Genomic DNA, 23,361 nt, shown 5'->3' with positions numbered 1-23,361 from the left:
AAATAGGTTCATTTAATTTTATTTTATTATATTCACAAAGGTCTACCAACAACACATCTTTATCATTGCAAAATCCACACATTAGAAATTTGACTTCTGTGAACTAAGTAAGTTATTATACGCTAGTAGTAGTAACATACTTACTTGCAACTAAAGTACCTACTTACGCTCAAAGTCCCTCTTGCCGCTGCGTCCTGACTACAACAATCCCTCAAGCTAATTAAAGTAAAGCAACCCAAACAAATTAAAGTAGAGTAACAGACAATTTTAGTGACTAACAACATGGATCAATCAATTGAGATATTAGTCCATGCCATCTACTTGCAAGTTAAAAGAACTCTCTTAGAACTTATTTTAATTAAGTAACTCTTAAGTACTCGTACCTCATTTACATCTGCTTATGTTTCAATGATACAGTTTAATCTATACTTTTTAGTTTCTAATTTTAATTAAGTACGCATGACCTTCCCGATTAAAAACCGTCAATTACTCTACTGCAATTCATAAGCCCTCGTAAAAATGAACTCCAGAAGCTCAAGCTTTTCATCCATATCTGATTTATTTCGACCCAACAATCCTAAGGGATTGAGGTCTCGAGACCTTAGTAGCACTCGGTTGAGTGTACTGAAAAAGGAGATCCAAACGGACATACATCTTATACCACTAAGTAAGTTCCAGTCTCTACCTTTCGTAAAATCACATTAGCTTCGCAAGATTCCGAATCATGGATCATCAATATGATGCAAAACCTTAAATAGGTACATACATATACAGTGGCGTAGCTAGAGATGGGTAAGTGCTAATAATCCGATTAATAGCAATTGGCTAATAACGGATTAAAAGCAGTTATTAGCCATTAATAGCCAATAATAGCCGATTTCAGATGGTAACCCTGCTATTAATGTTATACTAATGATTAAACATATCCCTTCATAGTTTACAAATTTAGCACTTGAAATTTAGAAGGGACGTAGCTTAGGTACCGTAGAGGTGCATTAAGAAAGGAATACCCGAAATTCCCACGGGCACGGGAATTAGCGGGAAAATCCTTTTGTATGAAAAATCTAAACCGCTTAAGTTAGACGCTTGAAATTTGGCATGCAGGTACCTTAGTAAACTTAAAGCTTAGTTACAAGAGGATATTGCAAAATTCCCACGGGAACGGGAGTTAGCGGGAAAAAACATTTGTATGAAAAAATCTAAACCACGTAAGATAGACGCTTGAAATTTGGCATGCAAGTACCTTAGTAAAGTCAAAGCTTAGTTACAAGAGAATATTGCAAAATTCCCACGGGAACGGGAGTTAGCGGGAAAAAACATTTGTATGAAAAAATCTAAACCACGTAAGATAGACGCTTGAAATTTGGCATGCAAGTACCTTAGTAAAGTCAAAGCTTAGTTACAAGAGGATATTGCAAAATTCCCACGGGAACGGGAGTTAGCGGGAAAAAACATTTGTTTGAAAAAATCTTAACCGCGTGAGATAGATGTAGGGGGTAAAACGGGATCCACGCGTACGAAGTCGCGGGCGGCCGCTAGTCTAAATATTGTATAAAAGGAGAAACTGACTGACTTAGTGACATATCAACGCACAGCCTAAACGGCTAAACGTATGCACTTGAAATTTGGAAGGGACGTAGCTTAGGTACCGTAGAGGTGCACTAAGAAAGGAATTCCCGAAATTCTAACGGGAACGGGAATTAGCGGGAAAATCCTTTTGTATGAAAAATCTAAACCGCTTAAGTTAGACGCTTGAAATTTGGCATGCAGGTACCTTAGTTAACTGAAAGCTTAGTTACAACAAGGAATTCCCGAAATTCCCACGGGAACGGGAATTATCGGGAAAGTCCTTTTGTATGAAAAATCTAAACCGCGTAAGATAGACGCTTGAAATTTGGCATGTAGGTACCTTAGTAAACTGAAAGCTTAGTTACAACAAGGAATTCCCGAAATTCCCACGGGAACGGGAATTATCGGGAAAATCCTTTTGTATGAAAAATCTAAACCGCCTAAGTTAGACGCTTGAAATTTGGCATGCAGGTACCTTAGTAAACTTAAAGCTTAGTTACAACAGGATATTGCAAAATTCCCCCGGGAACAAGAGTTAGCGGGAAAAAACATTTGTATGAAAAAATCTAAACCGCGTAAGATAGATGAAGGGGGTAAAACGGAATCCACGCGAACGAAGTCGCGGGCGGCCTCTAGTACAGTATGAGTCTTGAGAAAGTGCACATATGAAAATATGCAGAACTACTAAACCTATTTTTATCGACAAAAAAAGTCAAATAATATCTGAGTTTTTATGATTTATTGACATTTTTCTGGGTATTTTATGTATTTTTTTAGTATCGCCTGTTATTAAGCACTAGCGGCCGCCCACGACTTCGTACGCGTGGATCCCGTTTTACCCCCTTCATCTATCTTACGCGGTTTAGATTTTTTCATACAAATGTTTTTTCCTAACTCCCTGCATGTACCTGCAGGTACCTGCATGCCAAATTTCAAGCGTCTAACTTAAGCGGTTTAGATTTTGCATACAAAAGGATTTTCCCGCTAATTCCAGTTACCGTGGGAATTTCGGGAATTCCTTGTTGTAACTAAGCTATAAGTTTACTAATGTACCTACATGCCAAATTTCAAGCGTCTGACTTAAGCGGTTTAGATTTTTCATACAAAAGGATTTTCCCGATAATTCCCGTTCCCGTGGGAATTTCGGAAATTCCTTGTTGTAACTAAGCTTTAAGTTTACTAATGTACCTACATGCCAAATTTCAAGCGTCTAACTTAAGCGGTTTAGATTTTTCATACAAAAATATTTTCCCGCTAATTCCCGTTCCCTTGGGAATTTCGGTAATTCCTTTCTTATTGCACCTCTACGGTATTTAAGCTACGTCCCTTCCAAATTTCAAGTGCCTACGTTTAGCCGTTTAGGCTGTGCGTTGATCTGTCACTAAGTCAGTCAGTTTCTCCTTTTATAAAATATATTATGTTCTTTTTTAACTACAATGTCGTTTATATAAATTACATTGATGTTTTTTAATATTTTAGTTCTTTTTTGTTTCTTTGAATAATATTTGATTATAATATTGATTTGATTTTAAAGGTGGAAGAAAAAACGTAAGAAACTATTAATAGCCATTGAAGTAATATTACTACGTATAGAACAGACATCGCGAACAAAATATGTACAGTGCGGGGTGCGGGGCGGGAATTTGACGGACAGCTGTCAGTCAAATCCATGACTATCAAGTTTCATAATTATGGCGATAAAATCTGCACCAGAAAATGTCGTACTTCATTGATAGGATTGCACGAATAGTGACGTTCCTGCGGTCGCCTCATCATAGACATTGTGAATCGATTGTGAAAATAAACAAATCGGCTAAATTGTGTTAAATTTTCATGGTGCTCAATAGCAAAAAGGTTCAGCTACTTACATTATTTTATTTTATTATATTGTGCGTTTCCTGTAATGTAATCTAAGCTCCCCTCCCTTAGACTAAAATTAGCCCTCCTAGACAAGTGACAAAACGTAGCAGTTGAAACATTCGAAATCACTTCGCTCTGCCGTTTTTTGGTGTTAGTTACTTCACTCTGTGATGCGATTTTAAAATTACAACTGGCGATTCCGAATTCACAACTGAGGGGACTGAGGCTAATCGTGTTACTTGTGCTACAAGTGCGTATGGGCTTCATACTGATGCTTAAGCCATTAATTATTTTTCTTCCCGATTAAAATCTAATGTAATCGATAATCGCCTTGAGAATCGTTAACTGGTATTTTCTAATTCGATAAAAAAATTACCCATCTCTAGTTTAAAACTGTCATCCAACAGCGCACGAAATATTATGAGTTATAGATAATGATACCATTACAGAGGCGACACTTCGTTTACGTTTAGTTTCTGCCTATGGAATTGGATACTGTAAGGAAACATCGTCATCATCATTTTAGCTACTGGACGTCCACTGCTGAACAAAGGCCTCCTCTAATGATTTCCACATCGCCCAGTTGATAGTGGCCTGCACCCAGCGTCTTCCTGCTATCTTCAGTCAGTCCATCTTGAGATTTTAGAAAAATTCCCACTCGTCACGGTAGGAACAAAGCTAGGGATGACCCACGCCTTCATTCCAGAACCAATAAAATAACTGAAAGTCAGAAACTTTCAGTTATTTTATTGTCTCTATTGTTAACTATCTCAGTGGTTGAGTACACGTATAATAGCTGTGAGGTAGAAGTTACTGGACTATTCCCACCTCTCCTTTTCACCGCTGCATCTCCTTTGTAGCTAGCACCTAGACTAGTTGATTTAAAGCCAAGTTATATCAGTTTTTAGGTAATGACTTAGTGCATCTAAAAATGTAAAACTTTCTAGTTTTTTGTAACATTGAAAAATCTAAAAAGAAGCATCATTTTTTTTACGTTCAAGTGTTTCTAAGAAATTTAAATGGAAGCTTTTGATGACAACGTATTGCTTACTTTTTCAGCTGTCGAACGAATCACTTTTATACTCATAGGTCCTGTACATCGGTAGATTTGGTAAATAAATGAATCCATCCGGACTCAGAAACTAAAAAAATTAAAATAGCTGTAATTTTTTAATACTGGATTTGTCGATTAAATTGATCATTTATTGCGCCCTAACGGGTCGGACACTGGTGACCAGACACACTGTACAATTATTATAATTTTAGCCTATCTCGTGAGCTAGGTGTCAATAATTAGGGTGATTTACTAACTAACCAGTCGCATACGAACAACAGCAGTGAGATTCAAACAAGTTTGATCCATGATGCCGCACGACTATTGTGTGAGCCCACCCGTAACCCAAGCTTATTTAGCTTAACACAAGGGGCTGGACGGGACTATTAGTAATTTGTACAATACAAAGTGCTTATAATCTTTAAAAAAATCTTTTTATTGCTGTATTTAACCTTCCTTTCGTATACTAATTTATGCGTCAGTGTCAAGTCTGCGATTTTTATTCTTTGAAATTTTCGTAAAATGGCTGCCGCCGCGGTGACGCCTTGTAATTAACAAATTAAAATTAAATTAGTGTTTTAAAGTGCATAAATGTACAACTTAATGGTAAAAAGTCATTCCTTGATTTTTACTTAATATGTATCTGGAGTTATTTGAACAGTATTTTCGTCTATAGGATGGCATATTTCAAAAAACAAAACTGCACTCAAGCGTGTTGTCACAGCAACCGCTGAGCACATACTAATTGAATTTCGGTCCATGGACCTGTTTGCGTGCCAGAAACAGTCTAGTTGACATGTCTTCTCTAGTACGTAGTACATTATAACTCAATGTTAATAGCAGGGTTACTAGCCAATGGATGGCTAATAATGGCTATTAATAGATAATAATCAGTTATTATCCAAACTAGCTGGCTACAAACCCATCTCTAGGCGTAGCGTAGCTAGGTAACCAAGGCCCTGGAGCAAATAAAAATGGGGCATGGGGCCCCACTGCAATCTAAACTGGTTAGATTTTATCTTTATTGACATTAAACTTACTTACTCCTGATACAGCTTTCGAATTTCTCTCTATTTATTTTGAAAATGAGAGTTTTCAAAGTTCAGTTCAACTGAGATTTTCTGGCCCCCGCCTTGCCCCTTAGTAGCTATGCCCCTGGGTACGTATTAATTTCAATCTATTTTTATTTAGAGGATGTTTACGAAATTCTCGGAACTGATCCCGTTCGAGGACTATCAAGTGCAAGGGCTGCTGAACTGTTGATGTACTATGGGCATAACTGCCTTACGCCAGCAACGCAAGACGGATGGCCACGAGTCTTATTTTTGTCTTTATGTACAGGTACATAGAGTTTATTCTTAGGGGGTCGCGAAGTCTTAGTAGCTAGGGGATCGCGGGCAAAAGGAAAAAGCCAAGGCACTACACTATATAATAAAATCACAATTTCAGTGAGAAGGATGGTCTTGCTTGCATGCTTTTTGCCTGTCTAGTGTACCTATGGTCCAAGATTAAATGGTCGCTAGAATTTTTTAGCCTGTAAAGGGGTAGCGCTCTACATTAACATCTTAAAAAGATGATGTTTACTAAATACCAATGTCTACTGATGTTGAGCATGCTCGTAATAACTCATTAGACGTTTGTTTTAGGGTTTTCCGTTCTAATATGGTTTGGCGCACTGTTGTGCCTCCTTGCATATCTGATAGAAACGTCTACGAAGGCCAATGCTAGCAAAGACAACTTGTATTTGGGATGTGTGCTCATTGGAGTTGATGTTGTTTGTGGACTCTTCAGTTTTTACCAAAGTTTCAAGAGTACGAAGGTAAGTTTTCGGCTGGAATAAGGCTTTCCTAACTACTTACACAGACACTCGTTCGTTTCTGATACAATTAGATAGGTACTTATGGAATCTCCCATCGTAGCAACAGTGATACCTGCCTTTAATGACAATACTAATGAAACATTCACAGATAATGAAAACTTTCAATAGCATGATACCGGAGTATGCATCTTGCGTTCGAAATGGGGTTCTGAACTCCAACACGCTTGTCCGAAATCTTGTGAAAGGCGACATCGTTCATGTGAAGGCTGGAGACGTGGTCCCAGCAGACATCCGCATTATTGATAGCAAAGGGTTCAAAGTAAGTTAACCTATTGCATCAATTCTTGGTAAACAGACAAGAATGTAGGACTTAGAGGCTATCGCACATTCTACTCAAGACACACAATATTACGATAACAAAACTTGTTAATTAAGAACCTCGTATTTAATCTATTCCGTTCACTCTTAGAATACTACTTACATATGCCCAATAGGCATATCAAGTACCTTGCTTTATTACATTGAAAGGTGGATAACTCTTCCTTGACGGGAGAAAGCGTGGCTGTTTCCCGAGGAAACCTGGAAGGAACTGCAAATATACTCGAATCGCCTAACGTAGCATTTTTCTCCACCCTCTGCGTTGAAGGATGGGCTTCAGGTAAAACGATTTGTATATTTAATTAATACTACTTTGACAAACGATTACCTACCGACATTACACAAGAAATTAAGCATTAAGTAACTTTAATGACACCTATTAAACGAACGACGTCTCGCACGGCGCAATTTCATTAGGTAAGCCGTGTTATCTAAGGAAGGTCACGATGAAACAGACGCAAATAAATATTTAGCATAGGTACCTAAGTACCTACATACCTACAGAATATTATCCTTATGTTTGTTTATTTAAGAACTGGCTTTACGCCTGAAATCGTTAAATAAATTATAGCCTGTAAAATTTCATGAAAATCCGTAGTTTTTGCGTGAAAGAATAACAAAACATCCTTAAAAACTTTCTCGTTTATTATAATGGGTAAGTATTAGTAAGTTGAATACTTAGGTATTGTATGTAAATAGGTTTTTTATTGGTTTTTCTGGTAGACGGTTTATTCGAAATACCTATCTAAAATGCGAACGAAATGATCATAGGTAGATAGGCGATAGCTAAATAAGGTAATGTCATTATCATACCCATTTTTATTATTGTCATAATCGTGGTCGATAAAGAATATGAACATTATGCGCAGATGGCATTATAAGCGTGTTGATGTAAAGTCCATGCTGATAAAGAACATGCTGTTACAAAAACAGTCGACAGTACTAGACTTGTTATTAGTATTTCTATTTATTTAACCTTTAACTATGGACGTCGGGTCTCAGAGGCCCACCCCACTTTTCAATTTCTCGGTTTAAATACCTTCCCGCCACGTGCTGCTCTTGACCATCTCAGTAGCTTCAGTTTTAACTGTGTTTGGACCGAGGAGGCATAAAATCGCGTCTTCCGGCAATTATTACGTGAGTAATAACCATCCAAAATTTTATCCGGGTCTGGGAGACCCGATGACTATAATTTCCATACAAACATACTTGTATGGATGTGACTTGTCAACTATAATATTTTTATAGTAAATCATTATAATATGTTGTAAATTGTTTTAGTTTAAGAATACATAATGGTAGAAAGTATCTGAGTACATCAGCTATATTATTAGCCCAACTATCTAAGAAACATTCCAGAAGTAAGGTTTTACTTGTAGACGATCCTTCTTTTGAGTTTAGATGTCTTAGAAGGTACCATTGCTGCAGATTCCGATTCTGAATGGTGTATATTTTGCCTATCAAAGCTCTCAAAGTAAGATGACACATGCCTGTAGAGATAATTTATCTTTAGTGTTCTAGGCCACTGTTTATAATTTTAGTAAGTTTAACCCTTGTCAAAATTTTTATATTATGTCTTTCAGAAATTCTGTTTATGTTTTTATGTTACACGGTTATTAATTAACAAGGAAAAAAATATTAGTTTGATTTATTATTAATCGACAGTAATTGAGGAGCCTTTATGTGATGCCAAGTCAATTAACACTGAAAAATGTCTATGTTTTTTAAATTTGCCAAGAAATAATTAAATAATGATTGAAAATTGATTACATTTACTACTAGATCCTTTATTAATAGTTATTAGATATATATCAACTCTTTGATAAATTCAAATTGGTTCAAATATGAAATTATGAAGAATTTTAGATAGGGGTCTGTGAGACCCGACGTCCATGGGAGTGTGATTATTTTTTCACGACTATAGTTAAAGGTTAAGTATCTGACAAACAGCAGTGGACGTCATTTGGCTGAAACGAACGAACGAACGAATATGTATCTACCTATATTATGATGTTACAATGTAATAAGCTAGCGTTATAACTTCATAACTTTATAGTCTCCTAATAGCTAAAACAATGCATATCTTTGATCATGTTAATATTTTGAGCTTCGTTCTGTAATACGCCATTGTAACATGTTAGCTATTATGCTCAAGTCATTATCATAAATGCCTCCTTTAAGTGAAAGTCAATTGGTTTTTAGGCTTCACCTAATTCAAAATTCCAGGTGTCGTTATGTGCTGCGGGGATCTCACAGCCCTAGGTCGCGTCGCGGGACTCGCGGCTCGCCTGCGTCCCGCGCCGTCCCCGCTGTCCCGGGAAATATCCCGGTTCATGCGCTACGTGTCAGTGTGGGCTCTGAGCCTAGGAGTATTCATAGCTGCAGCCTCGCTTGCCCTGGGCTACCCGTTTATGCAAACCACGGTATTCGTCATCGGAATGATCGTCGCTAATGTGCCTGAAGGTCAGCAGTTTGAACCTTACTAGACCTTTTGTGTCGTGACAAGCATTCAACAAAAAATATTGAACTTTTAACTTAAAAACAGACATGCTCTGCATGTGTTTTGTTCATACTCAAAGCGTAGTGTTCTACTGTTTTCTTGCGTCCCTATAAAATCCTACAAAATATCTGGTGGTCTTCTTGCCCAAGAAATACTTTCATTTATTTGAGTCACTTAGGCTGGGGTGCACCAACGATCACCACCATCGATGGTTATAATCATAATCACGGTTGAAATAAGGCGGTGCAACTCAGCCTTAAATTACTAAACCATTTAACCTGAATAAGTGGAAATTCACAGAAAATTCTACGTTGAAAGACATCGCTACAGTGGGTGGACTATCTACATTATTCTACATATAGGTACGAGTATGATGTTATGTACAGGTCTTCAACCCACAATCACAGCATCGCTTACGCTGACAGCTCAGCACATGATCAAGAAGAACTGCCTCATCAAGAATCTGGAAGCGATCGAGGCTCTGGGCGCGTGCACCACAATTTGCTCTGACAAAACCGGCACGCTCACTGAAAACAAGATGTGTGTTCAACATGTTTGGATGGCCAACAAAACTTATTCCGTGACAGATTCACAATTCCTAAGTAAGCGCAAAAACTTTTTATTTTCACCACAAAAATAAAAAAAATGTTTCCACTTTTTTTACTTAATTCCCAGTCATCTAAGGTATCTTAATGTTTAATGATTACTTGAATATTGATGAATTGAATACTTTTGTGTTTACATAGCCACTTTAAATAATATCCCCAAAAAACCTTGCTACGGGATACATACAGTATTTTATTACAAAAGACATCAACGTCATCCTCGATTTTCTTTTAATATTAAAATAAATTTTGATTTTGATCTATTGAACTTGAATTAATTATGAAGTAAGTAATAAATAGGTAAATGTGCACTCAGAAACCCTGTGTGATGGATGATATTATACCAACTAAGTATCACTCGTATTTCTGAGACACCATTAGGTACCAATTATTATTTCATTTCAGATATCGTGAAAAATAACCAAGGTGGGTCTAATTTGAATAATATTATTTGGAATACAGTGATCATGAAACAATCGTAATTTACGTCTCATTTCATTACAATGCTCAATTAGCATTAAAATTGACGTTGTACCTATTCTACTTACGCTAGTATTAGAAACACTGACATCACATTTTCTTGTAGCGTTTAACGCGTTAAAACTATGTGGTGCTTTATGCAGCACTGCAAAACTCAATATTGAAGGCGTATCAGGCGATGCTTCTGAAACCGCCATTTTAAAGTTTTTGAGCAAGTACGACGACTTGATTGCAATAAGAAATAAGTATCCTAAGGTCGCTGAAATTCCTTTTAACTCAGTGAACAAATATCAAGTAAGTTATTTTTGATACTAGGACATACGTAAGTCTATACCTATCTACTTTTCAAGCATGCACATCAGAATAATTTACAGGTAAGTTAAAAGATATCGCAGGGTTTACTTTGTAGTCTAGTCTCACGTAATTTAATTACTACACGCCATTTCCCCGCAGATTTTCTTATGGTATTACATATATACAGTGTGAGTCACGTTAAAGTGTACATATGAAAATAGATGAAACTAGACCTATTTTTATCGACAAAAAAGAGGTCAAAAAATTTTTGAGAGTTTTTTTTTATTTTTTATAGAATTTTTTTTCTTCCAATTACTTATTGTAAAGAAAACGTAATAACTTTTAAACTAAGCGGTATATCGTGATAAAATAAAAACAGTAATAATATTTAATAACAGGCGATACTAAAAAAACACATAAAACACAAAAAAGGCCAACAAATAATAAAAAATGATACTTTTTGAAAAAAATCTGCTTTTAAATTCGTGTTTTTTTGGTTATTTGATAAATTTCTCCAAAAAATGCCCCTATAACCGGTAGTTTTTATTACTTTGTATTATTCTCTATCGTATTATCTTAGTAAAACCAAAAATCGCATGTCTCTATCCCTATCACAACATTTGCTATGATCGTTTGAACAAAGGCCTGCCACAACATTATTCTCCGCTACAGGTAGAGACAATTTTAATTTTAACTAAAATGCTTATTTTACTTCGAAATCTTTTGTTTTTATTTTAAATCTAACTTGTCTTTATCAAAATTACAAATCTACAGCCATTTTCAGTTTCGTTGTTAACGAAGCGTTGAATGGCGCGTCCGGAGAGGCTTAGTTCAAACGATCATTGCAAACGTTGTGATAGGGATAGAGACATGCGGTTTTTGGTTTTACGAAGGTAATACGATAGAGAATAATACAAAGTAATAAAAACTACCAGTTATAGGGGCATTTTTTGGAGAAATTTAGCAAATAACCAAAAAAACACGAATTTAAAAGCAGATTTTTTTCAAAAAGTATCATTTTTTTATTATTTGTTGGCCTTTTTTGTATATTTTATGTATTTTTTTAGTATCGCCTGTTATTTAGCATTATTACTGTTTTTATTTTGTCAGGATATACCGCTTAGTTTAAAAGTTATTACATTTTCTTTACAATAAGTAATTTGAAGAAAAAAAATTCTATAAAAAATTAAAAAAAAATCTCAAAAAATTTTTGACCTCTTTTTTGTCGATAAAAATAGGTCTAGTTTCATCTATTTTCATATGTACACTTTAACGTGACTCACACTGTATAATATCTCATTTAACAATTCCGTTTAAAAGAAAACTATTACTGATGTGCTGATATTTTATTTGCAGCTCAGTATACATCTAGATACTAATGCTTCACGGTACATAGTAGTTATGAAAGGCGCACCCGAATGTATTTTCGAACGCTGCACGACTCTAGCTTTAGAAAACAATAATATTAGTTTGACGAAAGAAATCAGAGTGGCCGCTGAAAAGGCCAGCGATGTTCTAGCAAATACGGGTACATAAAAGATTTACTTAAAGTGAAAATAACACTGAAAATTATTCAAACTAAAATGTTTTTAACCAATTTTATGCACTTTTGCCAGGAGAAAGAATTTTAGCTTTCGCCGATTTGTATCTTGACCCCAAGGAATTTCCCTTGAAATATCCATTTGATACTGAAGAAATTAATTTCCCTATGCAAAACCTAAGATTTTTGGGAGTTATGGGACTGATGGATCCACCAAGAGAAGAGGTAACTAGGAGTTACCTACTAACATGACGTTACAAGACGGCCAAGAATCTTCTGTCTTTTATTTAAAGGTTCACTTGTTTTTATTATACCAAATTTTCCCATTCCAGGTGCGCAATTCAATACAAAGGGTAAGAGAAGCGGGTGTCCGTGTGATGATGGTGACGGGCGACCACCCTTCCACCGCCCGCGCAATCGCATTAGAAGTCGGCATCGCCACTTCACCCAAATGTCGTGTACTAACCGGCTCTGAACTCCGGAATATGACTCCAGACTTGCTTAATTGGACACTTGAGAAGCATTATGAAATAGGTCGAATACCAGCATACATTAATTCTTACAACTTTACCCAGCATTTTCAGCTCATCCTACCTAAGAACAACCTACCTATATAGAGATAGCTTCAGTAGCGTCTGAGTTATTATATTCTGATTTATTATCTATTTTGTTTTTAATCATAAGTATTTTCGTGCATCTTTTATAGTATTCGCTAGAACATCTCCAACTCAAAAGCTGCAAATTGTGGAAGCGTGCCAACGCGGCGGGGGAGTGGTGGCGGTGACCGGCGACGGCGTTAACGATGCGCCTGCGCTGCGCCGCGCTGACATCGGCATCTCTATGGGCATCACTGGTTCTCAAGTGCGTGATTACCTTCTTTATCTCTCTCTTTTAATTGTAATGTGCTCTACCTACATGTACCTCCTGTAGAAAAGTAGTTTTAGTGGAATTAGAATAAGTTTGTATTATTGTATGTACTCGTATCTAACGTATAGAGTACATAAGTAACAAAGGTTCAAATTCCAGGTTTCCAAACAGACCGCAGATATCATTCTTTTGGATGACAACTTCGCAACAATAGTTGTAGGGATAGAGGAAGGTCGAAAAATATTTGATAATCTTAAGAAATCCGTCTGTTACATCCTAATATCGAACGTACCTGAAATTCTTCCAGTATTAATGTTTATCTTGTTCTCCATTCCTCTGCCACTAGGTTAGTACATTTTAGATAATCAACTTCGTTTATTTATTAAGTAGGTACCTATACGTATAGCCATTTTTAATTTACGATACAAATATTACACCCAATGTACCTTTAGGTACGTCTACGACCGGCACTAGGATAATGGAACGTTTCCGTCATCGTGATCGTAGTCCTGAATCATCATTCTCTTCAGGAATTGGCAATTCCGAATTGTAATATTAAAACGCTGACTTTCCAGGTGTAATGACGATTCTCTGCATAGACTTGGGCACGGACATGTGGCCTGCTGTAGCTCTGTCTCACGAAAAAGCGGAATCCGATGTAATGGCGCGTCCACCTCGCACCGACGACCCACTGGTGTCCTGCCGAATGCTCACGCTCGTGTATGGGCATCTGGGCCTGGTAGAGTTCGCCGCTGGAATGTTCGCCTACTTCATGGTTATGGCTGAACATGGGTTCTATCCTCCGCAGTTATTCGGTTTGTAACTTGGGCGATTTCGAATATGAACAATATAACTAGTCAAAATACGTACGTGATGGGCCAATAGAAATACGCCAATTTCGTAAATAAGCTTATTTCTAAATGCTGTTATTAGATTAGTCTAACATAAATATGAACCATCTCAGTATTGCAATAAAAATAGGTTACTAAAATCACTAGGTACAGACAGTACCAATGAATGTTATTCGCTTTCAATATAGCAATAGTCTATATTGGCTCTTTAGTAATATTCATTGGTTAGTAAATCTTAATGATCATTTTTTTTAAAGTAAGTTAAGCTTTTTTTTATAAGTATGATAAAGTATGCTAACCATACTGCCTAGGTATAAGACGAAGATGGGACAACGAAGCAGTGACAGACGTCCAAGACTCCCTGGGCCAAGAGTGGACGTACGCTGAGCGCAAAGAGCTGGAGCGAGCGTGTCAGGCGGCTTACTTCGTGGCCGTGGTCGTCACGCAAATGATGAACGGCATCATCTGCAAGACTCGATTCAATTCGCTCTTCCATGTTGGTAAGAATGTGACTATTATTTATGTTTTAATTTGTTAAATAAGGAATAAGTACGTGCTCCTTCGATCCCTATACTAAAACTGTCTTTTTAGGAATGAAGAATCACGTCCTGAATGCTGGCCTGATATTTGAACTCATATTATCTAGTGTTATATGTTACGTACCAAGTGTTAATGTGTTCTTCCGGACGTATCCATTAAAATGGAGATGGTTAGTTACATTTCAACTTTTTATGGTATAATTTAATAGGCACCTTGAATATTTATTTATTGATCCTACTAATCAACCGTAAAGAAAGTTTCCCAAACTACGTAGCCGATCTACTTTCAGGTATTAATTAAGTAGTAGATTCTTTTGAACTTGATGCAATTTTTTGAAAGAGTCTACGAGTTCAATTAGAATCGTTGTTTCCAGGTGGTTCCTAGCTTTACCATTTTCAGCCTTCATGTTTGCGTTTGACGAGTTCAGAAAATATTGCATTCGCAGGAAATTATTTAAAGGCTGGTACAATGATCTAACCTATTATTAAACATAATTAAGTATACCTAATAGATTTTGAGTAAAGGATTGTTTAATAAAAAACTGGAATCCATATTGATATTTATTTCCACATAACTTTGTTCCCACATAAACCACAATCCATTAACAATCATATTAAGTCAATAATTTAAATGAGCAAAAACGCAACACTCAGGTCACTGTAAAATATGATCACAAAAGGCTCAACAATTAATATCCTAAACGATAGGGATGACAGTAGCGACAATAAAGTGAGTCTAAACATCGATACTTTTAAACAGTCTAGCTACGTTACTTTTGCTCATATCTGAACAGTCTGGCTACATTGAGTACATTAGGTACATTTTTTATTTTATAATAGTAGTCCGCAGTCAGTTATATCAGTGGCGGAGATAGTAGAATTATCAGATTATTCAATGATTATTCTGTTATTTCAATGAGATACAGTCAGGGTCAAATAGTTCGTGACGTGACACCCAAAGTGGTGGCATTTGACGCTGACTAATCAATTTTAATTCAATATTAAATTTTATTTTTCTTTGTCCGAGTAAAAACGTAGCCAAGCTGTTATACATTATTATAATAATTAGGGACACATTTCATAGCGAATAATCACTTTAAACCAAAACAAAACATGCAATTTATTCTAGTTTTATGTACCTAGTTCAATAAGGCACGTGTCAAATGATATTTTCTGTAGCCATCCCTTCTCTACATTCACGCGTTAAACATTAAATCTTATAGTTCTACATCTATTCTAATAAAATTGTAAGTGGCATAATAATATAACAAAGACATCACATAACAGTATAAATTGATCATTACAATAAATTGTGCTCTTTATTATGATCATGTTTCAATAAATAAGAGTAACAACTGGTGCAAAGCGATTAAAACCCATTAGCAGAAAGATTCAGAAACCGAACACAAAATACCTACATCTTTTATTAGTTTACTGAAAAACTAATGCTACTAATTAAATTATTTCTTAATTTTTTCTATAACTCGTCGTCTAAATAGTTTTAACAGAGATTTATTACTACTTACATACTACTCAATGAAGTTTTTTTTTAAGTATTTCAAGACCTATATTTAAAATGTAAGTAGACATTTGTACTACGTCCGTTTTCATTAGATATAAGCACTTAAAAATCTAAGAGTTTAATGTAACTTAGAGGCAAGTTTGACACCAATATTAAGAATTTAATTTATTCAAATGTAAAAATATAAGTATTTGACCTAGATACATTCCATGATAAGTACGCTGATACATATTACATTTTCTCATCAGTCAGGTTTTATAGAAAAATGTCTAGTGAAACTACTGTAAGCTCTCAAGGATTAAATTCAATAAATAGTTAAAACCTAAACAGACTAAGCCTGTAAGATTCAGTATCAGATCCAAAGTTGATATTAATTTGTAGTAATGTTTTAGAAACATCGTAGTAGTAAAAATACAAGTGTAGAATATTCACGACAATAGTTTCATTTTGTTTTTCTTAAGCGATTACTCATACCTACCATTTAATCCATACTCATACTGACAAATTTATCATTATTATTTTTATTTCTATGAATATACACGCGGTGTGTTCGCGCCTTGCTTAATAATAATCTATTATTCATCATCATCGTCCATCACCATCACTTAGTGTGATATAATCACATAAAGATAAAAATATATAAATTTTATAATTCTCACTACAGATAGACTTAAGAATAAGAAACTACGGTACATATAGATTTGACTTTAAATCTCTACTCGTAATAGTTGTCTTTTATTTTTATTTCATTTAGAATTTCTACGGTATTATGATATTACATGTGTATATTACTATTGTAAATAATTTCGTACTCTACAAGTATAAACATGGTCTATATTATTTATAAATGGGATATAAAACTATGTAATAAATAATTCATTTAAGCATATTAATAAATCACTGCTGTATAGTTTATAAACCTACCCCGATAACCTATTTGCCTTATCCCGGATAATATAAATCGGCAGTGGAATATTATTTGTCACATGTGTCTGATATATTACTTTAAATCCAGTACAGAAAAATTATAATCGTAACAAGTCACATTCCTGATAACAGGCTCCAAATGAGATAAATATTTTCTTGGGTCGGGAATGGGTTTATTTATAGTTGTTGCAAATCACGAAGGCGAGAGAGCTTTACATGTGTGGTGGCTCGCTACTGTTCGTTTTTCAAGTTTTGATAGACATTCCACTATAGTTGTGCATGTACACGTACACACACAAGTAAAACTCACTCGCCTTTGTGAGTTGCAAGAACTTATACAAAAATAATCCTGCGGTCGACGGAGATGACGAAATCGCGAATCGGAAGTCCGATAACGATGGACTATTATTACCTCATTTCGTTTATTTCATGAGCGCTACCGCTAATGCGTTTGCCGAACATGTCTTGTGCTGCACATCAAGTACCCTACATACACCATAAAATCAGAAAGTACAGTCCGCTTAAGTAGTTGGCGAGTTAATCTAATTTTCATAGTTGGAGCTTGATACAGGAAAATGTTACTAATAATTTCAGTTTCAGTGCGTTTTTATGAAAAAAGTATGACAGTGGATACTTTTAACACTGTGTGTATTCTTTATTTTCTTTTTTTCAGGACAACTTGGTTTTAAATGAAATGCATAACTTACAAGAAGCAACTCGCCACGTAGCTTCGAGATCTCTTTCAAACATCAATCAGTGGCATTAAAAATTGTGGTAAAATGAAAATGAACAAAGTAATTTTTACTAAGTCACAACTGCGCTCAGAAAAGTCTCCATAATGCTTTCATGACAAAAAATTATACCTAACAAAATTTTTAATTTATCGTTCTTAATACACGCTCCGCGCTAAACAAGACTCCGCCATCTATCGCTGTCTAAGGACCCTCGCCCACGGCGACTTTTTGTAGCGATGCAGTCGCGCTGCTATAGCACGTTGGCATCACTTCTGTAGTGCGTTGCAAATGCGACTAACGCGCGTTAGTAGCGATGCTGTCGAAAAAGTCGCCGTGGGCGAGGCCCCTAAGAAGTAGACCAGCGTTATTGCAGCATTAAGCGATCACTCAAATATAAACTTACTGGTGTTCAATTGTTTCGGAACCGGGACGCTAGGAAGCCGTAGGCAGCGGGCGGCAGGCGCATATCCCCTATTGAGTGGCGTGCTTTCGTGAGCGCCTCCTCGCGGCACACGTCATCTTGGAGTATCCGCTCCATTATCTTAGCTACAATTGTCGACGGTGGAACATGAGGATTCCCTGGAATAATCAATTTACCATTAAATTTCTGTCTGAATTGTTCATTTTATGTACAACAGTTGACAACATAAAAAATAAATAATACATTTTTGTTGCATTCCCACCTAGGTATTAAAAATAAGATGCCATGCCACAGTGTTTAGTCAACGTTAAATTACGATACGACACGCTCTATTTTTAGGGGACCAACAGTGTCCTTAAACACAGGTCCAAACATTAAATAGGAATATTAAGGAACTTTGTATTTACAGTATTAGTAAGTGAGTAGATAACCCAACAGGTAAAGACTATAAAATTCCATTTATTAGAAAATCCCAAGCAAGCAGAAACCATGATCCTATGAAAGTCTCTTACTTATTTACATTGCTGTTAATAATCTGGGGGCACGGCAGTGCCCCCACCAAGTCGAGCAAAAAAGCGGCACGGCCGTACCATCCTTTTCTCGAAGCAATTCAGGCCATTTTCGACTGCCTGTAACTTCGTTGTGGATAAAACTAGAAGGCTGAATTTTCATTAGCTATGCAGGCATTGTAAAGACACGGTATATTTAAAATTTCATTCAATTTGAACCAGTAGTTTAAGAATTATAAAGGGTCAAAGTTACTTAATTTTGTCACTCACTGACTCACCGATCATCAAAACTCTAAGGCACTTCTAGCAGACCTAGAAGCTTCAAATTTGGAATATAAGTAGTGTTTGGTGTATGAATCAAGGAAAAACTAAAATATTTGGGGGCACGGTAGTGCAACCGCCAAGTCGAGTAAAATTTTTCAATTTCGGTCCAGTTTTCTAGATACATAACTGCTGTCTACAAAATACAAAAAGAAATGAGATTTGGGGGCACGGTAGTGCAACCGCCAAGTCGAGATAAATTTTTCAATTTCGGTCCAGTTTTCTAGATACATAACTGCTGTCTACAAAATACAAAAAGAAATGAGATCCCATCAAAAACAATACTTGTCAAAAAAACCAAGTCTCGCAACTCAGTTGTTCTACGGTAAAAAGTTGTGAGATCCATGTAATACCAAGTCCAGGCCAGGAAATCTTTAACGTTTTACATAAATATATTGACTTGGCCATCGCATGAAAACACGTGTAAATTAAATTATTTAGTGCGATGGCCAAGTCAATAATTTATGTAAAACGTTAAAGATTTCCTGGCCTGGACTTGGTATTACATGGATCTCACAACTTTTTACCGTAGAACAACTGAGTTGCGAGACTTGGTTTTTTTGACAAGTATTGTTTTTGATGGGATAATATATTACTACAACAATATTAAAAACAACTTTAAATTATAAAGATAACACAGTTAATAATACTCACTGCACCGCAATCTCTGGAACCTGGTATGACCTGTGATAAGCTGATACAGGTTTCATAAAACGGCAAACTGGAGTGCAGTGCTCTGTTAGTCAGTTAATAGCATTAGTAGTTTGTAGGTACACCCATCGTTATTAATGATATGATATTTGGTTAGTAAACTAAATGAACTATGTAAATATACATGAAACATTTTGTACAGTATACTACACAGCATATTATACTATTTACCAAATTATTACCAAAACCATCGTTAGTTGTCAGATTGTTATACAAGTAATTTAAGATTATTAATATGTAAAGGTATTTTGATGTATTTAAAATAATTAAGTGAAAATACCTGTTAATCCTCTGTAACCAAAAACACCACAGTCATGCATACGCATTGAATGTTGTTCATTTTTTATGAATTCTTCTGTACTGATGCCTTTTAACTGAAATATAACAAAAATCATTTGCATATTCACACAACATTCATGTTTTGAATAAATTTATCTCGACTAAAAATAACCAATGCAGATAAAACTTGTCTGAAATTAGTAATGACATATTTCCTGCAAATAGAACTTGAAAATAATATGCAGATTTATCCTTTGGAAGCTGAAATATTTTGTAATAACAATTAATTACCTTAGATGGTACTAGAAATCTATCTGGAATTCTTTGCAATTTTTGCTGCTTTTCACTTGGACCAAAGCCTAGTGCTATCAATACTGACTCAGCATCCACTTTCCTTGCGCCCAAAACATTCAAAACTGAGCTGCCACTCGATCCGCTTGCATCAGACTGCAAACGAAATAAAATTATAAAAATAACTAAGATAACTGTGAAGGTCACTTGCACAACAGTGATAATAAAATAAACAAAAGAATTCTTTTAATAAATCATTAATGTGATAACACAGTAAAGTGTAAAATTCTCACCTGAAGGGAATGATCTCTAAACAAAGGATTTTTTAATCTAGGTGAACAACCTTCCGACTGCACAGAGTAATCTCTCTGCAACTTCTTAACCGTCCCACATCTGCCACTCAATAAGCCACTCTCTAAAGATTTTCTCTTGTTTATGTCTTTTGAGCTTGGAACTTCTAAATTATTGTCATCTTGTGGTTTTTCTTGTTTTTCCACAAGGGTGCTATCTTCACCATTGAATTCCAAAACTGTGTTTTCAGTAACAGATTCTTCAGGTTTACTCTCATCAGACTTTATGTCAAGAGTTTTGGTTTCTTCATCCAACTTGCTGTTGTCAAGAACGGTTTCAGCAGGGAGCGAGTCTAGCCACTGCTGCACAGGACTACTGCGCCGCATGTCGTCTATAACTCCGCTGAGCCAACCACGTACTTTCCTCTCTAATATTGTAGATACAGATTCGTTAAAAGTACCTGCAAAAACCAAAACAAAATATTTAACAAAATATTTTTATTGATGTATGAAATATTTTGTGCATTTCTAAATGTCAAAAAGTGCACCATGCTATTTGAATAGTTAGGTATCCAATAAATTATTATCATTATGTTAGTACAACAATTTTATTACCAGATAATAATCTATTTAAGTGCTATCAAGGAAAATGGTTTAAAAACACAAAGTAGGTAGCATGTAAGAAATATTGTTTAGATAGATAATTGCAGGGTTTGGAAGTCAATGTTAGTGTTGGATGTGAGTAGGTGTAGGTATCAATATCACAGCAATCCAAATGATATTATGGCATGAAACAACAACAGTTGTAATACCAATAAGTTCACAAATCCTAAAAAAACTTAATTCTTGAAAAGTAAGGTCAATAATGTTGTTTTATGTTCTTTTCTATGAGCTTTTCTACGTAAATTCGTTGGTGGAACCAACCTTGCTTAGGATCCATCTTCAGTTTAGGTAACGCTGCATGCAATACCAGAGGAATTATATGAAACGATCGTGCATGAAGCTATTTTACTTGATAATCACACAAGAGTAATAAGGACTGTAAAACATGAACTTACCTCTGCATTTATTTTTGATGAGTACTGTTCTATCACGAGAAATCGACGTCAATTATTTTGATTAAGTAAACTGGCCCACAATGTTAATTATATTTTGATCGTTTTCACTATTATTTACGCTTTGAATCTAGGTATTTATTTAATTTTCACGTACGAGTTAGATTAAAACTATTTGAGACATTTTTGACAATCAATCACATCACCTGACATTGACGTTTCTTTGCTTTTCCTTTTATAGGAAAAGGCAAAAGCAATAAGCTATTGAGCCAAGTGCAGAAAAAGTTGTGGTGATCAACACAAGAAAATATTTATTTATTAATGATTTAATGCCATCTAATTGGTACGATAAGACGAACTTAATGCCTTATAGAAAAGGCATTTTCTGCCAGTTGTATTGTATTAGCCTAGAGATGGTAAATTTCTGTTTTGTCTTCGAAGCCATCATTCGCTAAAGAAGTTCTCTGATGGGCGTGAAGAATGGCATCTTGAAAACATTAGCAGATAGTGTCCCTTCACCGCGAAGAAGAATAAGAATGACTAGGCATCACGGGAATTTACCTATACCCCTTCTCCTGATGAATGAATATGGCTTCGAAGCCATCAGTTTAGTAGGATAGGAACTTTGCAAACATCCCTGATACATTGCAAAAGCGCGGAAAAACCAACATCATCCCATCCTGAAGATATTGTACCTACTGGATTCGTACGAGTAGTTTCCAGCAATCGTAATTTAAGTAATTGTGTAAAAACTGCTAAAAAATAAAATCCAAATAGGGTAGGTACCTACCTAATTTAGATACCTTTGATCTTTAGTTTTGATTTCTATAGGTACCTGTAATTCTCTCTAGGTTGACCGACGATCGAATGAAGGTCGCGGGAAGCGCCTGGATGCGGGCAGCGCACCTACTTACTTACCGGTCGTTGTGAAAATCCTAAGAAATTTTTCAGCAGATAAGTATGTAGAAGTCTTTATGTTGAACCATATGGCCTTACTTAGGCTGTGAGCAAGATCTGGCAGACAGTGTTTTATATGATGTAATCAAGTTTAGTTATTTGTTATATTTTCTAATCTTCGAAATCAAATTAATGCCCGCGACTGGATGGTAAGTAGGTTAGGTACCTACCTAATTTAGAAATTGCGTTGTCGAGGTCGCTCCCTACTGTCATTAAGACTGTTTGGGCCGTAGTTTGGGCAATATTCCAATCACGTAGACACAATGCGGGTAAGGTGCGCGGTGGGCCTTGTAAGCAAGCAAACCTGTGGCAATATTTCTCAACAACACAGTTCACACTACACCTCCTCAACCTCAATCTCTAAGCATAATGCAACGAATTACCTACTTAATCACTTCCTTTTGGACACAGAATTTAAAAGAATATAGAATAACGAATAATGGAAACCGAAAGAATTAATTACCTAACTAAGTACATTGGGGTTTTTATATGTAGGATGATGATAGTGACTTCATTCAGCATCTCTTTTCTTCAAAGTTGCAAATGAGATAGCGGTCATACACATTGATTCAACTTTGTTATGTTAATATGTTTTGATACCCAATTGACATTCATCAACATCATCATTTCAGCCACAGGACGTCCATGGCTGAACATAGGCCTGCATCCAGCTCCCTTCCTGTATGAGGTCAAATCGTCGGTCCACCTCGTGGGTTTTCCGGTACTTCCTCCTCTTTTAGAACCTTGCTGCCCCAGCCCCCATCGGCCGTCAGTTCTGCGTACTATGTGCCCTGCCCATTGATTCCCAAATGTTTCTTATTGCATTAAATAATGTTATGTAATTGAGTGACCATGCAGCTGGAATCAAAATCTTCATCATTCAGATAACATGAATTGAATCTTCCTTTTTCAATCTCATTCTCATGTAGGTCAAACGTATTAAACAAAAACCAACAAGGAACCTTTTTCTATTCCATAAAATAAATAA

The 23,361-nt window shown here is 35.9% G+C and overlaps 2 protein-coding genes across 5 annotated transcripts; one reads left to right on the top strand and one right to left on the bottom strand.

The window, feature by feature from the left end:
• Positions 1-29: 29 nt before the first annotated feature.
• On the top strand, positions 30-14,908 carry LOC135077582 (sodium/potassium-transporting ATPase subunit alpha-like). 3 transcript variants are annotated; one of them, XM_063972133.1, is made up of 18 exons: positions 30-667; positions 5,675-5,824; positions 6,130-6,302; positions 6,451-6,621; positions 6,831-6,960; positions 8,907-9,143; positions 9,567-9,782; positions 10,191-10,211; positions 10,372-10,559; positions 11,916-12,087; positions 12,176-12,324; positions 12,432-12,633; positions 12,806-12,960; positions 13,126-13,312; positions 13,542-13,781; positions 14,129-14,317; positions 14,409-14,526; positions 14,731-14,908. In XM_063972133.1, the coding sequence occupies exons 1-18, from the start codon at positions 520-522 to the stop codon at positions 14,843-14,845; spliced, it is 2,961 nt and encodes a 986-aa protein (XP_063828203.1). In that variant the 5' UTR covers positions 30-519; the 3' UTR covers positions 14,846-14,908. The 3 variants fall into 3 exon arrangements, with proteins under 3 accessions (XP_063828203.1, XP_063828204.1, XP_063828205.1); XM_063972135.1 differs by having other exon boundaries at positions 584-776; positions 5,416-5,824; XM_063972134.1 differs by lacking the exon at positions 5,675-5,824.
• LOC135077584 (uncharacterized) lies at positions 14,905-21,601 on the bottom strand. 2 transcript variants are annotated; one of them, XM_063972137.1, is made up of 6 exons: positions 21,420-21,601; positions 20,365-20,822; positions 20,072-20,227; positions 19,782-19,875; positions 19,445-19,526; positions 17,980-18,118 (listed from the first exon to the last, which is right to left on the bottom strand). In XM_063972137.1, the coding sequence occupies exons 2-6, from the start codon at positions 20,746-20,748 to the stop codon at positions 18,082-18,084; spliced, it is 753 nt and encodes a 250-aa protein (XP_063828207.1). In that variant the 5' UTR covers positions 20,749-20,822; positions 21,420-21,601; the 3' UTR covers positions 17,980-18,081. The 2 variants fall into 2 exon arrangements, with proteins under 2 accessions (XP_063828206.1, XP_063828207.1); XM_063972136.1 differs by lacking the exon at positions 19,445-19,526 and having other exon boundaries at positions 14,905-18,118.
• Between the last annotated feature and the right edge of the window lie 1,760 nt (positions 21,602-23,361).

This window comes from Ostrinia nubilalis, chromosome 13, assembly GCF_963855985.1.
Source record: "Ostrinia nubilalis chromosome 13, ilOstNubi1.1, whole genome shotgun sequence".
Classification (NCBI taxonomy): Eukaryota; Metazoa; Arthropoda; class Insecta; order Lepidoptera; family Crambidae; genus Ostrinia; species Ostrinia nubilalis.
This window is presented reverse-complemented; position numbering and strand designations above follow the sequence as displayed.

Bases quoted from the DNA above. Each gene is read 5' to 3' on its own strand.
- LOC135077582 (XM_063972133.1), top strand. From the start codon at position 520: ATGAACTCCAGAAGCTCAAGCTTTTCATCCATATCTGATTTATTTCGA. The intron at 12,325-12,431 runs GTAACTAGGAGT...TTCCCATTCCAG, and splicing joins TGGATCCACCAAGAGAAGAG to GTGCGCAATTCAATACAAAG. The intron at 14,527-14,730 runs GTTAGTTACATT...CGTTGTTTCCAG, and splicing joins TATCCATTAAAATGGAGATG to GTGGTTCCTAGCTTTACCAT.
- LOC135077584 (XM_063972136.1), bottom strand. From the start codon at position 20,748: ATGCGGCGCAGTAGTCCTGTGCAGCAGTGGCTAGACTCGCTCCCTGCT. The intron at 20,228-20,364 runs GTGAGAATTTTA...TTTCGTTTGCAG, and splicing joins TTAGAGATCATTCCCTTCAG to TCTGATGCAAGCGGATCGAG. The intron at 18,119-19,781 runs GTATTTTCACTT...TGATTATTCCAG, and splicing joins TGGTTACAGAGGATTAACAG to GGAATCCTCATGTTCCACCG.